Source organism: Rhinopithecus bieti, unplaced genomic scaffold (assembly GCF_001698545.2).
Source record: "Rhinopithecus bieti isolate Rb0 unplaced genomic scaffold, ASM169854v2 scaffold_11744, whole genome shotgun sequence".
NCBI classification, from domain to species: domain Eukaryota; kingdom Metazoa; phylum Chordata; class Mammalia; order Primates; family Cercopithecidae; genus Rhinopithecus; species Rhinopithecus bieti.
In genome coordinates this window covers 85,129-102,110 of record NW_016807094.1, presented here as the reverse complement: position 1 = coordinate 102,110, position 16,982 = coordinate 85,129, and the positions used below count along the sequence as shown (strand labels likewise).

At 47.1% G+C, this 16,982-nt stretch overlaps 1 protein-coding gene across 1 annotated transcript in view; it reads right to left on the bottom strand.

Annotated features, from left to right (window-relative positions):
* Positions 1-3,479: 3,479 nt before the first annotated feature.
* Positions 3,480-16,982, bottom strand: part of ZNF331 (zinc finger protein 331) — a 21,802-nt gene continuing 8,299 nt past the window's right edge. The window contains exons 2-4 of the mRNA XM_017880125.1: positions 11,762-11,841; positions 9,779-9,905; positions 3,480-6,944 (exon numbers count right to left, since the gene is read on the bottom strand). Coding sequence (XP_017735614.1) covers positions 5,689-6,944; positions 9,779-9,905; positions 11,762-11,770 — 1,392 coding nt within the window. The 5' untranslated portion in view covers positions 11,771-11,841 and the 3' untranslated portion in view covers positions 3,480-5,688. The remainder of the gene's footprint in view (positions 6,945-9,778; positions 9,906-11,761; positions 11,842-16,982) is intronic.

Sequence of the window (16,982 nt, the reverse complement as noted above, 5' to 3'; positions counted from 1 at the left end):
AAAAAAAAAAAAAAAAAAAAAAAAAAAAAAAACCTTTCATTTATTTAGGTTTTTTAAAAAATATATTCTACAAATGTTTTGTATCTTTTGTGTACAACTCATGTACCTCCTTTTTTTTTTTTTTGAGACAGAGTTTCGCTCTTGTCCAGGCTGGAGTACAATGGCACGATCTTGGTTCACTGCAACCTCTGCCTCCCGGGTTCAAGTGATTCTCCTGCCTCAGACTCCCAAGTAGGTGGGATTACAGGCATCTGCCACCACACCCAGCTAATTTTGTATTTTTAATAGAGATGAGGTTTCCCCATGTTGGCCTGGCTGGTCTTGAACTCCTGACCTCAGGTGATCCACTTGCCTTGGCCTCCCAAAGTGCTGGGATTACAGGTGTGAGCCACCACACTTGGCTCAATAATGACTTACTTTAGTAAAGCTCTTTGACTTCATGGTCACCCCTTGCCCCACGGCTCTTACTGCTTTTTGTAGTTTTCTGTTTGTTTGTTTTTTTGAGAGAGAGTCTTGCTCTGTCACCCAGGCTGTAGTGAAGTGGTTCACTCTCAGCTCACTGCAACCTCTGCCTCCTGAGTTCAAGCGATTCTCCTGCTTCAGCCTGCTGAGTAGCTGGGATTACAGGCATGGGCCACCACACCCGGCTAATTTTTGTATTTTAGTAAAGACAGGGTTTCACTAAGTTGACCAGGCTGGTCTTTAACTACTGACCTCAGTCGATCTGCCTGTATAGGCCTCCCAAAGTGCTGGGATTACAGGCATGGGCCACTGTGCCTGGCCACCTCTGGGCTTTATTTATTTATTTTTTTTTGAGACAGAGTCTTGCTCTGTCTCAGAAAAGTGCACTGGCTTGATCTCAGCTCACTGCAACTTCCACCTCTCCAGTTCAAGCAATTCTCCTGCCTCAGCTTCCTGAGTAGCTGAGATTGCAGGCGTGCACCATTGTGCCAGGCTGATTTTTGCATTTTTAGTAGAGACAGATTTTCACTATGGTGGTCAGGCTGGTCTCAAACTCCAGACCTCAAGTGATCCACTCCCCTCGGCCTCCCAAAGTGCTGGGATTACAGGCATGAGGCACCATGTCAGCCCACCTCTGGGCTTTTTACGTAGACTTTGGATGTTGCTCCTTGAACCAAGAGTCCTGCCTGACACACATTCTTCCCATGTTTCCTTCTGTGAACTAACCCTGTCTACCCAGGCTGTCTTCCTGCGCCTTGGCTGTGTCCCCTAAGGCCAGGCCAGTGCTGCCTTTCTGCACAGTCTCCTTGTTTCTCAGTATTCTCCCCACCCCCACCCCCATCCCCACATCCCTCCAGCTTCCGGTCACTATCTTCCCCCTGCTTCTCCTCTTCACACTCCGTCCCTTGCTCTTCTCTTCCTACCCCACCCAGCTTCTCCTCTTGTTTACACGGACGGGAATCCCGGGAAGGGCAGTGACCCCACCATGCATGTTGTTCTTGGTGGTGAGGAGGGGACCCTGGGCCCCTTCTGCTGATGTTGGCGTCGGGTCCACAGGGGAAAGGGGCACTAAGCAGGATGATGCCGCGTATGAGGTTGATTCCTAAGGGTACTGAAGCCTAGACCAGAAAGATACCCAGCTCTGAAACCTGGATCTGGAACCCCTTCCCCTGAACATGCTCCCTCACTTCCCCACCACCCCTGGAGCATCTGAATCCTTAACCTAATGCTGAGGTATTTGGAATCCGAGAACTAAGCAGTTTTGAAATGTAACCCTACCCCTGAGGTAAATCAAACAAGCAGGACTTTAACCCTATATTCTGCATCCTTTGCCAACCTTTTTAGGACACCCCTGAGCTCTAACCACACCACCATCCCCTGTGCCTAAGGTTCTCCTGCAGGAGGTAGCGTCTGCCCTCCATCTCCGCAGCTGCTCTCAGGAGCACTCCAGTCCTCTCCCAGTCCTAAGGCCTCTCTCCAGGACTCTATCCCTTCTCTCCCAGAATTCATCCCCGAGCTCTAACCATCCCTTCCCACGCGCCAGGCCCTCCCATGCCCATTAGCCACTCCTCTGCCCCCTCAAACTCACTCCCAAGGGGTCTAGAGTCCTCCCCAGTCTATATTCTCTGATTCCTACTACGGGCTCTGGTCCTTTCCCTAAGATAATCCTACCCTCAGCCTAGGACCATCTTAAGATAGTTCAGGTCTCTCCCCTGAGTCTGTGTCCTCACCTCCCCCAGGATTCTGTCAGAGGTGTTGGAACCAGAGTGACTCCATTTTGAGTGTGGCTTAGGAACATGAGGCTGAGACTTGCTGGGCTGCATTCTGAGAAATTTAAGCATTCCGGGCCTCTAGATGTTTACGGTTAAGGGACAAATGAATAATGGTTACTCAACAGACCCAGACGTGGGAGTGTTCAGATATCCTGATCTCTGGAGAACAAAGGCATTCCTAGTTTTGCTTTAAAGACAATATCAATTCTTGCAAAATAATGAAGAAAAAGGAATCCTTTATCACAAACCCTTGTAGCAGAGCACATCTCCCCATATATGTGCACACTGGACCTAGGGTGGATGCGTTCCTCCCAATTTCAGGAGTGTCCTACACTGTCTATGGAGCAGCTGTTCTTTCACCACTTCTTCCTTTCTGTTTTTGAGATGGAGTCTCCCTCTGTCACCGAGGCTGGAGTGCAGTGGCGTGATCTCAGCTCACTGCAACCTCTGCCTCCTGGGTTCAAGTGATTATCCTGCCTCAGCCTCCCGAGTAGCTGGGACTACAGGCGTGGGCCAACACACCTGGCCAATTTTGTATTTATAGTAGAGATGGGGTTTTGCCATGTTGGCCAGGCTGGTGACTTCAGGTGATCCACCCGCCTCAGCCTCCCAAAGTGCTGGGATTACAGGCATGAGCCACCACACCTGGCCCTACCACTTTACTTTCTTAATAAACTTGCTTTTGCCTTGCACTGAGGACTTGTCCTGAATTTTTTTTTTTTTTTTTTGAGATGCAGTCTCGCTCTGTCCCCCAGGATGGAGTGTGCAGTGGTGCGATCTCGGCTCACTGCAAGCTCCACCTCCCGGGTTCTCACCATTCTCCTGCCTCAGCCTCCCGAGTAGCTGGACTACAGGCGCCCGCCACCACGCCCAGCTAATTTTTTTGTATTTTTAGTAGAGAAGGGGTTTCACTGTGTTAGCCAGGATGTTCTCGATCTCCTGACCTTGTGATCCGCCTGCCTCGGCCTCCCAAAGTGCTGGGATTACAGGCGTGAGCCACCGCGCCCGGCCGCTGTATTCTTTCTTGTGTGAGATCCAAGAACTCTCTCCTGGGGCCTGGACTGGCACCCCTTTCCTGTAACAACTCTACTCTGTGCCCTTACCTCTTCCCCAGGACCAGTCCGCTCACCTCCCTCCCGCCCTGTCCCCACTGTGGGGCACCGCCAGGATTTGGCAGAGGTCCAGTCTGCTGGCGCGGTTCCTTCTCGAATAGGTTGTGTTTCAATATCCAACCAAGAGACCCGCTCATCTTTGATTTTCTTTATTAATATTTGACAAATAATAATTGCATTATATTGATGGAGTACAAGGTGACGTTCTGATACGTGTATACAATGTGGAATGATTAAATCAAGCTAATTAACATATCCATCACCCCGCTCCCTTATCCTTCTTTGTGGTGAGACATCAGAAACCGACCTTGTTACTGTGATTTTAATCTAATCATCCTGGTGACTGTCTAGAGTGGCGGCATATTGTAGTTTTACTCTACAGTTCCTTGAGGAGCAATGACATTGAATACACTTTCACTTATTGGCCATTTGGTGATCTTCTGTTGAGACGTGCTTAAGTTTTCTCCCCTTTAAATTGATTTTTTTTTTTTCAACTTGAGGGATTCTTTATATTTTCTATGAGAGTTCCTTTGTCAGGTGTACTGTAGAGCAAATATCTTCTTCCAGTCCTGTTTCTTGTCTTTCCCCTATCTTACCAGCATCATTTGATGAACAGAACTTTGTACTTTCGATGAAGTGTAACAACGTTTTGTTTGCTGTGTTTTGTGTACTAAGAAATCATTGCGTAACCCACGGTTGTGACAATAATCTCTCAATGTTTTCTTCTAGAAGGCTCAATGGTCTTTTCCAGACTCATTGCACCCACAGGGGGTTTCCTTGTAAAAATTTCACTAATGGCAACACAAATGGTAGTAATGAGCATAAAAACAACAGTTAATATTTATTGAACTTATACAATATTCCAGTTACACTTTCAAAGACTTTACATGTACCAAACATTTAATTTCCACAATAGCAGTCTCAGGTAGATGTGACTATCCTTATGTACAAATAATGCACAATAGTGTCTGTGTGCCGGACAACTCACAGGGGTAGTGAGCCTTTGGCCCAGTAGTCTCACAGGGAGGAGGGCGGGGGATGGTGGGGACAACTGATAGAGTGGGTGCCATGACTAAAGGCTTTCTCACATGTTACATTAGCAGGGTTATTCCACAGATGCCACGGAATAAAGACAGAATGGTATTGGTAGTCTTTATGTATTCATTAAACTAACCTACACAATAAAAACGTCTACACCAAAAACAATCATTAAGAAAAGTGATTTTCCACAATTCAAATTTGCCTCTAGAATGACTTCTGATATTCTATAAGCAGAAGAGTGATCAGTGGGCTGGATGTAGTGGCTCATGCCTGTAATCCTAGCACTTTGGGAGGGCAAGGCAGGTGGATCACCTGAGGTCAGGAGTTCAAGACCAGCCTGGACAACATGGTGAAACCTGTCTCTACTGAAAATACAAAAATTAGCCAGGCGTGGTGGTGCACTCCAGCCTGGGCAAGAGTGAGACTCTGTCTCAAAAAAAAAAAAAAAAAAAGAGTGATCAGTGAAGGCTTTCTTATGTTAAACTGTACCATGATTTTTTCCTCGTGTTGAGGAAGGAATGGATGTAGTCTAGAGGGCTTCCTACATTCTTTGTACAGCAGTCCCCTCTCACCTGAGGGGAATACGTTCCAAGACCCCCAGTGGATACCTGAAACCACAGATAGTACTCTGTTTTTTTCCTGTACATATATACGATACTGTATACTACATTTTTTCCTGTACATACGTATCTAAAGTTTGCTTTATAAATTAGGCACAGTAAGAGATTACCAACAATAACTAACAAAATAGAACAATTGTAACAATATACTGTAATAAAATTACATGAACGTAGGTATCTCTCTCTCCCAAAATACCTTATTGTCATGTAGATCTTAGCAACCTCAGTATATGATTTTTTTCTTTTTCCTTATTGAGAACTTTCACCATTTCACTTAAAAGGAAGCACTTTGTGGCTTCTCTTTGGCATATCCGAATCACTGGCATCACTAATCTTGCTCTCTGGGGCCACTGTTAAGCAAAGTAGGGACTGCTTGAGCTCAAGCACTGTGATGCTATGACAGTCAGTCTGATCACCAAGACAGCTACTAAGTGACGAGCAGGGTGGGTAGCGTAGACAGCGTGACTGTGCTGGACCAAGCGACGATTCACAGCCCTGGCCGGTTGGAGCCGGACAGAGAGATTTCATCACGCTACTCGGAAGGGCCACCATTTGAGACTTACGCATTTGTTATTTCTGGAATTTTCCACTCAATATTTTTGAACTGCAGTAGACTGCAGATAACCAACTGTGGAAAGCGAAACCACAGATACGAGCGGGCTACGGTGTTCAAGAGGCTCTTCAACTGTTGTGGATCCTCTGATGTTCTCGGAGATGGTTCGGGTGGGTACATGCCTTCCCGCATTCCTTACATTCGTAGGATTTCGCCCCGCTGTGCGTTTTCTGATGTTGTGTAAGCTGATGGCCGTGACTAAAGCTCTTCCCACATTCTGTACACCCATAGGGTTTCACCCCGGTATGAATTCTCTCGTGTTTCACAAGGCTGGACCCATAAATGAAAGCCTTCCCACACTCCTTACATTTGTACGGGGTCTCGCCTGTGTGGATTCTCTCGTGCTGAGTGAGGTGGTAGCCACAGTTGAAGGCCTTCCCACACTCTGTGCATTTGTACGGCTTCTCGCCCGTGTGTATCCTCTCGTGCTTAACGAGGCTCGAACCCCAGCGAAAGGCCTTCCCGCATTCCTTACATTCGTGGGGCTTCTCACCGGTGTGGATCTTCTGATGCTGAGTGAGGTAATTGACTCGAGTGAAGGCCTTCCCGCACTCTTGACATTCATAGGGTTTCTCACCTGTGTGAATTCTCTTATGCTGAATGAGGCTTGAACCACAAATAAAGGCCTTCCCACAGTCTTTACACTCGTAAGGCTTCTCCCCACTATGAATTCTCTTGTGCTGAATCAGTTTATACACACGGCTGAAGGTCTTCCCACAGTCTTTGCATTCGTAGTCCTTCTCCCCAGTGTGGAATCTCTGGTGCTGGGTGAGCTCATCACCACGTCGAAAGGCCTTTCCACAGTCTTTACATTCATAGGGTTTTTCACCAGTATGAATTCTCTTATGAATAACGAGGCTTGAGCCCCATCGAAAAGCCTTCCCACAGTCTTTACACTCGTACGGCTTCTCCCCCGTATGAATTTTTTGATGTTGAGTAAGCTGATTGCCCCAACGGAAGGCCTTCTTACATTCTTTACATTCGTAAGGTTTCTCGCCAGTATGGATTTTCTGATGTTGACTAAGTTGATAGCCACGACTAAAGGCCTTCCCACACTCCTTACATTCAAAGGAATTCTCCTTATGATGTCTCTGATGTGGTCTAGGAGGGGTACCTTCTCTAGTAGCAGGCCTTTTTACATAATTGATGATCATTTGATTGACATACCTCCCTCTCGAGCGCCGCGGTCTTTCAAGCGTACCTTCACATATCCAGTTACGGCCAAGGGATTTACTTCTTCTATCTGAATTCCTTTTGGCAGCCCTTATTTCATGAATGTTCTTTTCTGAAGGTAAACCCTTATTCTCATATGCTGACTCCAAATCTGGGAAAAAAGAACATAGTTTGTTTCCTTTAGAGGGACACAAGTACACACAAACCTAACCACAAACCAAAACTTGTCTAATAGAAATAAAATTATCCAGTAGAATAAATGTGAATCACCCAGGGCTCTTGTTAAAATGTAGATTCTATTTCTGGCACAATACTTAATGAGAATTCCTTGGAGACATCTGTTTTAAAGTCAAACATGAAAAGGGTCCTGACAGTTAGTCCTATTATATCCTATTTTGAAGAGGAAAACAAGTATTTGTAGATGATGTGATGATATACTTGGAAAATCAAAGAAAATCAAATATAGAAGTACTGTAACAAAACAATATGCAGTTGGATAGCTGTGTGTAAAGCATTCTGAAACTGATACACATGTATGTCAGTAGTATTATTAAAAGTAACTGGGTAAAGGGCTGGGAGTGGTGGCTCATGCCTGTAATCCCAGCACTTTGGGAGGCCAAGGCAGGCGGATCACCTGAGGTAGGGAGTCCGAGACCAGCCTGACCAACATGGAGAAACCTTGTCTCTACTAAAAATACAAAATTAGCCAGGTGTGGTGGCACATGACTGCAATCCCAGCTACTTGGGAGGCTGAGGCATGAAAATTGCTTGAACCTGGGAAGCAGAGGTTGCGGTGAGCTGAGATCATGCTATTGCACTCTAGCCTGGGCAACAAGCATGAAACTCTGTCTCAAAAAAACCCAAAAAAACAAAAAACAGGCTGGGCGTGGTGGCTCACGCTTGTAATCCCAGCACTTTGGGAGGCCGAGGTGGGCGGATCATGAAGTCAGGAGTTCGAGACCAGCCTGGCCAACATGGTGAACCCTTGTCTCTACTAAAAATACAAAAATTAGCTGGGCGTGGTGGTGGGAGACTGTAATCCCAGCTACTCGGAAGGGTAAGGCAGCAGAATCGCTTGAACCCGGGAGGTGGAGGTTGCAGTGAGCCGAGATTGTGCCACTGCACTCCAGCCTGGGTGACAGAGCTAGACTCCGTCTCAAAAGAAAAAACAACAAACAAACAAACCCCATCTCTACTAAAAATACAAAAATCAGCCAGGCATGGTGGCAGGTGCCTATAATCCCAGCTACTTGGGGGGCTGAGGCAGGAGAACTGCTTGAACCTGGGAGGTGGAGGTTGCAGTGAGCCGACAGAGACTCTGTCTCAAAAAAAAGGAACTGGGTAAAAGAATACAACATTCAAAAGCAACAAAAAAGATCATCTACAAGACGAAATTTAAAATGTGAAAAGTTTAGAACAGTAAGAAAAAGTTTAGAACTTGAGCATCAAGGAGGGGGCTAACTGCAAAGGACTGAGAAACAGCACACGTTTAAATCTATGAGTTCATAACGATGCTAGAAAATGTTAAATGGCCAGCTTTGGAGCATGCTAGGAAACCAATCCTCTATTATAAAAACTGACAATTGGCTAGGTGCGGTGGCTCATGCCTGTAATCCCAGCACTTTGGGAGACTGAGGTGGGTGGATTACTTGAGCTCAGGAGTTCAAAACCAGCCTGGGAAACAGCAAAACCCTGTCTCAGCAAAAAGAAAAAAAAAATATATATATATATATATAAAAATTAGCCAGGTGTGGTGGTGTGCACCTACAGTCCCAGCTCCTTGGGAGGCTGAGATGGGAGGATGGCTTGAGCCCGGGAAGTCAAGGCTGCAGGGAGCCCAGACTGCACTACTGCACTCCAGCCTGGGTGACAGAGTAAGACCCTGTCTCAAAACAAAACAAAACAAAACAAAACATAAAAGACAAAGAACAAAATTTTATCCTTATCCGATATGAACAGTGCCACTGCATGAGCAATTAGCAGATGAAACAAAGTTTGTCTTTAAATTATAACGGCTCATAAATGAAGGGGCAGTGATAGGCGCGCAGCATTTGAGCCCCCAGTGTAATGAATGTGAGCACTGCCAATGACCGCCAACGGCAAAGAAGAGCTACAACCAGATACTAGGTGCTTCATGGTGGAGGTACATGACCAGCACCCAGGAAGCGGTATTGCCAACACCTAGATAAAAGAAAAAGAAAATGGGCGCTTAAAGCAGGGCTAACCCACTTTCAGGAATGATAAAGGGGCAGAGGATCATGTCACCTCTACCCCTGCTACTAAAGGCGTGGCCCACAGACCTGCAGCACCAGCAGCACATCAAATGGGGTTAAATATGACAGGAAAAACCAGGTGACGGGGAAATGGGAAATGGGGTGAAGATCAAGTTCGTGGTAAGTTCTTTTTTTTTTTGTTGTTTTGAGATGGAGTCTTACTCTGTCACCCAGGCTGGGGTGCAGTCGTGCGATCTCGGCTCACTGCAAGCTCCGCCTCCCGGGTTCACACCATTCTCCTGCCTCAGCCTCCCGAGTAGCTGGGACTACAGGCGCCCGCCACCGCGCCCGGCTAGTTTTTTTGTATTTTTTTAGTAGAGACGGGGTTTCACCGTGTTAGCCAGGATGGTCTCGATCTCCTGATCCGCCCGTCTCGGCCTCCCAAAGTGCTGGGATTACAGGCTTGAGCCACCGCGCCTGTAATCATCTTGCGGTCTGAGAGATCCATTCAATAATAAAATTTACCCCCCAGCTTCCCCGGCAGGAACACGACCTCTGTTCAAAGGTCCTAATCACAGCCCCATCCCCTTCCAAAAGTCCCATCAAGCTTGGGATCTGAGCACATACTAAGACAGAGCCGGCCTGGCTCAATACATCTCTTGGGAACAGGAAGAAGAAATTCGACTGGTTTCTTGAAAGATGGTCCTGAAATTCATAGTGGCGAGTGGATATTCCAGGAGGCAGTCTAAGTTATCTGAGGTGTGCAACTCACCCAGTGAGACCAAGTTACTGTAGTTCTCCAGCATCACATCCCAGTACAGGTCCCTCTGAGCAGAGTTCAGGCAGGCCCACTCCTCCTGAGAAAAGTCTATGGCTACATCGGCGAATGTCACCAAACCCTGAAACAGAAACCCACATATGCATGATGAAAGGAAAGGAAACAGCTTCCAGATGAAGGAGACAAGAGGCCCCCTCTGGGTAGGGTGAACACCTGTGACATGCGCAGGTGGCGGTAAGGACATCAGCGTAACTGTGACGGAAGCAGAATGCCTGCCTGTCACTGAAGAGCTCTACCGCTGCAGAGAAAATGACTTGGACTGTGTAGAATCCTCAATTAGTCAAACCTGCCAGGAAGTGGATAAAACAATCCAAGCTTTCTTCTCGTTGACAAGCAGTGTCTGCTATATGTCTGCCTTGTAAGTTCTCAACAAGTGTGGATTCCTACAGCATTTTTTCTTTTAAGGGGGGAAGAAAACCAAGATTTTGTTTAAGATCTTTTATTTTAGAAAATAGGGTTTGCCAGGTGTGACGGCTCACGCCTGTAATCCCAGAACTTTGGGAGGCCGGGGCAGGTGGATCACCTGAGGTCGGGGGTTCAAGACCAGCCTGACCAACATGGAGAAACCACGTCTCTACTAAAAATGCAAAATTAGCCAGGCATGGCAGTGAGTGCCTGTAATCGCAGCTACTCAGGAGGCTGAGGCAGGAGAATTGCTTGAACCCGGGAGGCGGAGGTTGCGGTGAGCCGAGATCGCGCCACTGCACTCCAGCCTGGGTGACAAGAGCAAAACACTATCCCAAGAAAAAAAAAAGAAAATAGGGTTTGCATGTTTGAATGTTTTCAAGCCTCGGGTTTATCATGCCAAACTACATTTTAAGCAGTCTTCCTTTTAAGCATTTAAAAAAATTCCCACACAGGGTAAGTCAGACTGTTCATTATAGTTATTCACTTAGGCTGACCAAAACACCTAAGGCTTTCTCCAGTTCTGGGGTATGAGATCATCTCCTACTTCCACACTGGAAGATCTTCATGTTTCTTACCATCTCCAACCCAGTCTTTCCCCTGTTCCTGATTTTTGTTTGTTTTTTTTTTTGTTTTTTTTTGAGACACAGTCTCGCTCTGTCGCCCGGGCTGGAGTGCAGTGCCCGGATCTCAGCTCACTGCAAGCTCCGCCTCCCGGGTTTACGCCATTCTCCTGCCTCAGCCTCCCGAGTAGCTGGGACTACAGGCACCCACCACCTCGCCCGGCTAGTTTTTTGTATTTTTTAGTAGAGACGGGGTTTCACCATGTTAGCCAGGATGGTCTTGATCTCCTGACCCTGTGATCCGCCTGCCTCGGCCTCCCAAAGTGCTGGGATTACAGGCATGAGCCACCGCGCCCGGCCCCCTGTTCCTGATTTAGAGGATAAGGATGTCCGATGATTTAGAATCATCTTGTGGTCTGAGAGATCCATTCAATCATAAAATTTACCCCCCAGCTTCCCCGGCAGGAACACGACCTCTGTTCAAAGGTCCTAATCACAGCCCCATCCCCTTCCAAAAGTCCCATCAAGCTTGGGATCTGAGCACATACTAAGACAGACCAGTGAAGATGAGCATCCCCTCTTATCTACACAGAAAGCACGCTCAGTGGAGGATTCGTTCCTCACGTGGTCACATGGGACCAACATATCTAACCCATCGAACCACGGACTTGACTTAAGTGTGTCCCTCAAAGGACTTTGCTGCTTCACTGCTCCAACACTACCTTGGTCCCAAAAGGGAGCAAATAGGAGATTCTGAATCATGTGCTCTGTGATTTCCCCAAAAGGCAGATGCAGAGCTACATGGCATTATCCTTCACTGGAACAGAGAGAACTGGGAAATAGGTAATTATGAAGAGCTTGACTAGATAAAAGGCTTCAGATAATTCACAAGCAGATGCACCAAATGCAAATCTCACAGCTCAAGAAGGAAAGAGAAATACACACTTACCTGGGCCATGGTTTTAGAACTGAAGAACTGATCAGTCCTCTTGGGGTTTCCACTGAAGAAGACAAACTCGGAGGCTAGAGCTAGGGGCGGAAAAAGAGAGATTAAAACCAGGTGCACCTGGGGTCCCCATAGTCCCCGGGGATGTAATATGTAATATGACCTTTTGGCTCCTGTCTTGGCTTCCCAACACAAACACATAACCGTGACATATCTGGGAAAGGTTAAGAGTATCATGGATCAGGCTGGGCGTGGTGGCTCATACCTGTAATCCCAGCACTTTGGGAGGCCGAGGTGGGCGGATCACGAGGTCAGGAGATAGAGACCATCCTGGCTAACACGGTGAAACCCTGTCTCTACTAAAATACAAAAAATTAGCCGGATGTGGTGGCATGCACCTGTAGTCCCAGCTACTTGGGAGGCTGAGGCAGGGGAATAACTTGAACCCAGGAAGCGGAGGTTGCAGTGAGCTGAGATTGTGCCACTGCACTCCAGCCTGGCGACAAAGCAAGAACACACCAAAGACAGCAGAGTAGTGAGTCCTGACTCCACAGGGAAAGGACACCAGAAGCTCCGTGTCTGGAACCCTCCTGGACTTCAACTTATGTACTTCTTTTTTTTTTTTTTTTTGTGAGCCAGAGTCTCGCTCTGTCACCCAGACTGGAGTGCANTCATACCTGTAATCCCAGCACTTTGGGAGGCCGAGGTGGGCGGATCACGAGGTCAGGAGATAGAGACCATCCTGGCTAACACGGTGAAACCCTGTCTCTACTAAAAATACAAAAAATTAGCCGGATGTGGTGGCATGCACCTGTAGTCCCAGCTACTTGGGAGGCTGAGGCAGGGGAATAACTTGAACCCAGGAAGCGGAGGTTGCAGTGAGCTGAGATTGTGCCACTGCACTCCAGCCTGGCGACAAAGCAAGAACACACCAAAGACAGCAGAGTAGTGAGTCCTGACTCCACAGGGAAAGGACACCAGAAGCTCCGTGTCTGGAACCCCCCTGGACTTCAACTTTTTTTTTTTTTTTTTTTTTTTTTTTTGTGAGCCAGAGTCTCGCTCTGTCACCCAGACTGGAGTGCAGTGGCCGGATCTCAGCTCACTGCAAGCTCCGCCTCCCGGGTTCACGCCACTCTCCTGCCTCAGCCTCCCGAGTAGCTGGGACTACAGGCGCCACCTCGCCCGGCTAGTTTTTTTGTATTTTTTAGTAGAGACGGGGTTTCACCGTCTTAGCCACGATGGTCTCGATCTCCTGACCTCGTGATCCGCCCATCTTGGCTTCGTACTTTTTTTTTTTTGAACGGATCTCGCTCTGTTGCCCAGGCTGGAGTGCAGTGCCACGATCTCGGCCCACCACAACCTCTGCCTCCCGGGTTCAAGCGATTCTCCTGCCTCAGCCTCCTGAGTAGCTGGGACTACAGGCGCCCGCCACCACGCCCGGCTAATTTTTGTATTTTTAGTAGAGACGGGGTTTCACCATGTTGGCCAGGATGGTCTCGAACTCCTGACTTTGTGATCTGCCCGCCTTGGCCTCCCAAAGTGTTGGGATTACAGGCGTGAGCCACTGCGCCTGGCCACGTACTTCTTTCCTTGAGTGACGACAATTTGTATCCTTCCCTTGTAATAAACTGTTACCATAAGCATAACATCTTTCAGTGAATTCTGTGGGTACTTTTAGTGAAAAAATTTTTTTTTAAGACAGGGTCTCAGTCTCACCCAGGCTAGAGAGCAGTGGTACAATCTCAGCTCACTGCAGCCTTGACTTCCTGGGCTCAAGCAGTCCTCCCACCTCAGCCTCCCGAGTAGCTGGGATTACAGGTTGCACCACACCACTGCACTTGGCTAATTTTGTTTGCTTTGTTTTTTGTAGAGATTCGGTCTCACTGTATTTCCCAGGCTGGTCTTGAACTCCTGGCCTCAAGTGATCTTCCCACCTTAGCTTCCCAAGGTGCTGGGATTATAGGCATGAGCCACCATGCCTGGCTCTAATGAACTGTTGAACCTGAGGGTGGTTTGGGGAATGCCCCCCAACCTCGCAGTGGTGTCAGAAGTGAGGGTGGTCTTCTACCAGACTGTGCCCATGAGCCTCATAGATCAGCTAACTCTGGACGGGGAATTGTGCTCTAGGATCTGAGAGTGGGTGCTTAAGAGTATTTAATCTCATTCTGAACCCACCCTGGTCCCTCCAGACAAGCTTCCAGGGTGAAGAGGGGCTGTATTATCCAAACTTGGACCTCTTCTGGCCTCTAGATTGGGTGATGTTACTCAAAACATGGCAGGTGGACAAGGAACTGCTCAGGCAATATACCCAACTTTTTTTTTTTGTATACCAGAGGTGATATCTGAGAGCACTTTTGGGTCCAGAAAAGCTGACAGCATAATTACACACAGAATATCCAAGTAAAATAGTAAATGGTTACTGAATGTTAAGTTAGAAAAACTATTTAAAGACATGAGAGATATTTCAGACATACTCTTAGTAGAAAAGTTAGGTTACCAAAACAGAATGACACAATAACATTTGTAAAATTCCATATATAAACACACACACACACACGCATCTCTCTATATATACACATATGCACACATGTATATATATGGAGAGAGAAGGAGAGGAGGAGAGAGGGAAGGAGGGAATGCAGACACATACACGCTGACAAACCAACCGTAAGATATCAGTAGAAAAATATAAAAAATAGAGATATAAAAACAGAGAAATAGAAAGCAGAGAAACAGAAAGGAAAAGCTGGGAAGTTCTACGACCCCAATGCAGAACAGTTAACAGAGTGAACTGGAAACTGCCATCGTTAGGCCTGCTCACAACACCGGCCCGTGGCGTCTGAAAACCAGATATGAGTGTTCTCGCTCTTCTTTCACGTGTGAGAGTGGCTTGCTGCACCTAAACTGAGCCTGGTTTCCTGCTCACCTGTCCTATGCAACCTCTCCCTCTGCTGATTTTGCTTTGTATCCCTTCAGTGGAATAAATCAGTATAAACGACGATGTGGTTTACACGGAACCCTCGGTTTCCTCCGGGAGTCCAGAAGATTCAGATTGTGCGAGGCAGTGTATGCATGAACCTTGATCAAAACCTTTCGCTACCATACAAAAATTAGCTGGGCATGGTGGTGGGCGCCTATAATCCCAGCTACTTGGGAGGCTGAGGCAGGAGAATCGCTTGGACCCAGGGGGCAGAGGTTGCAGTGAGCCGAGATCACGCCACTTCACTCCAGCCTGGGCGGAAGAGCAAAACTCCGACTCAAAACCACATCAAACCAAACCAAACCTTGCACCACCAGACTCTGGTGCGCTTCCCTGGTTGACAGCATGGAACAGTGTTGCCACAATGCGATGCTGGATGAGCTAGGCACAGCCGGTGTGATGTCCCTGGGAGAGGACTGAGGAAGAGGGAGCCTGGTTCCCTGCTAACCTGTCCTATGCAACCTCTCCCTCAGCTGATTTTGCTTTGTATCCCTCCCTTCGCTGGAATAAATCAGTCACGAGTAGATCTAGATGGTGAGTCCTGTGAGTCTATCTAGAGAAACAAGGAACCTGGTGGTGGTCTTGACAACTCCTGACACACCCTGTGATCCTGAGTTTCTTAAGTGCACCTATGTGTTGCAACAACAGGCATGCATTCCCTTATCATATACAAATGTGTATTGATTTGAAATGCAGTCAGAGGCAATTAGACTCTCAAAAGACAAAGAAGGTTTCTTTTTTTTCTTAAAAAGTCTACTCCTAGCCAGGCACGGTGGCCTGTAATTCCAGCACTTTGGGAGGCTGAGGCGGACGGATTACTTGAGGTCAGGAGTTTGAGACCAGCCTGGCCAACACGGCGAAACCCCATCTCTACTAGAAAAATGCAAACATTAGCTGGGTGTGGTGGTGTGTGCCTGTAATTCCAACTACTCAGGAAGCTGAGGCGCAAGAACTGCTTGAATCTAGGAGGTGGGGTTTGCAGTGAGCGCAGATCATGCCACTGTACTCTGGCCTGGGTGACAGAGTGAGACTCTGTCTCAGAAATAAAAATAAAAATAAAAAAGGATAAAGGACAAAAAATGTCCAGACGTAGTGGTTCACACTTGTAGTGCCAACACTGCACTTTGTGGGGCCAAGGTGGGAGGACTGCTTGAAGCCAGGAGTCTGAGACCAGCCTAGGCAACACAGCAAGACCCCATCTCTACAAAAAATTAAAGAAGGAAAAAAATTACATAAAGTATAAAGCCTAGAAAACAAATTCCATTTATCCCAACAAAGAGTCAGTATATTCAGAATTATCTGGTCGTGAATTATCAGGGGCTGTCCTCAGAATGATGTCCCCTTCCTGGCACCTCTCTGAGTGTGTGACCTGGAATTCTCAGCCAGCCTTGACCGCAGGCTGCCTTGAGCTTTTTCTATTTAGTTTCCCTTGCTGGATTATCAACACTGTACAGGCAGCAGCTGAGTCCACTGAGTCAGACTCTCATTCCAAGTACTAACAGCCACAGCATGTGGCTTATTGCAGGCACTGAACAAATGTCTAATTTTGACTCAAAATTCCACATTCTGGAATTTATGACAAGGAAATAGCTATAGTAGCATATGAACACATGCCTAAGAATATTCAAAAAATAAGTTTTCTAGGAAAGACTGTCTTTTAAACTGAGGTAAATGTAGACACACATGTAGTTATAAGAAATAATAGAGAGTGGTCTTTTGTACCCTTGACCTGATTTACACCAACTGTGACACCCTGCAGAACAACAGTAGAATATCACAACTAGGACAATGATAACCCGGGGATCTTATCCAGATTTTCCAGCAGATAATGTTTAAAAAGGAAAACAATGGAAATATCTCATGGTAGAGAACACATACATAAATAATGTTGTATAATGATACGGAATACATTTACTAATGATATTGATGCACAGTAATTGAGAAAAAATTTATAGGCCGGGCGCGGTGGCTCAAGCCTGTAATCCCAGCACTTTGGGAGGCCGAGACGGGCGGATCACGAGGTCAGGAGATCGAGACCATCGTGGCTAACACGGTGAAACCCCGTCTCTACTAAAAATACAAAAAAAAAACTAGCCGGGCGAGGTGGCGGGCGCCTGTAGTCCCAGCTACTCGGGAGGCTGAGGCAGGAGAATGGCGTAAACCCAGGAGGCGGAGCTTGCAGTGAGCTGAGATCCGGCCACTGCACTCCAGTCCGGGCGACAGAGCGAGACTCCGCCTCAAAAA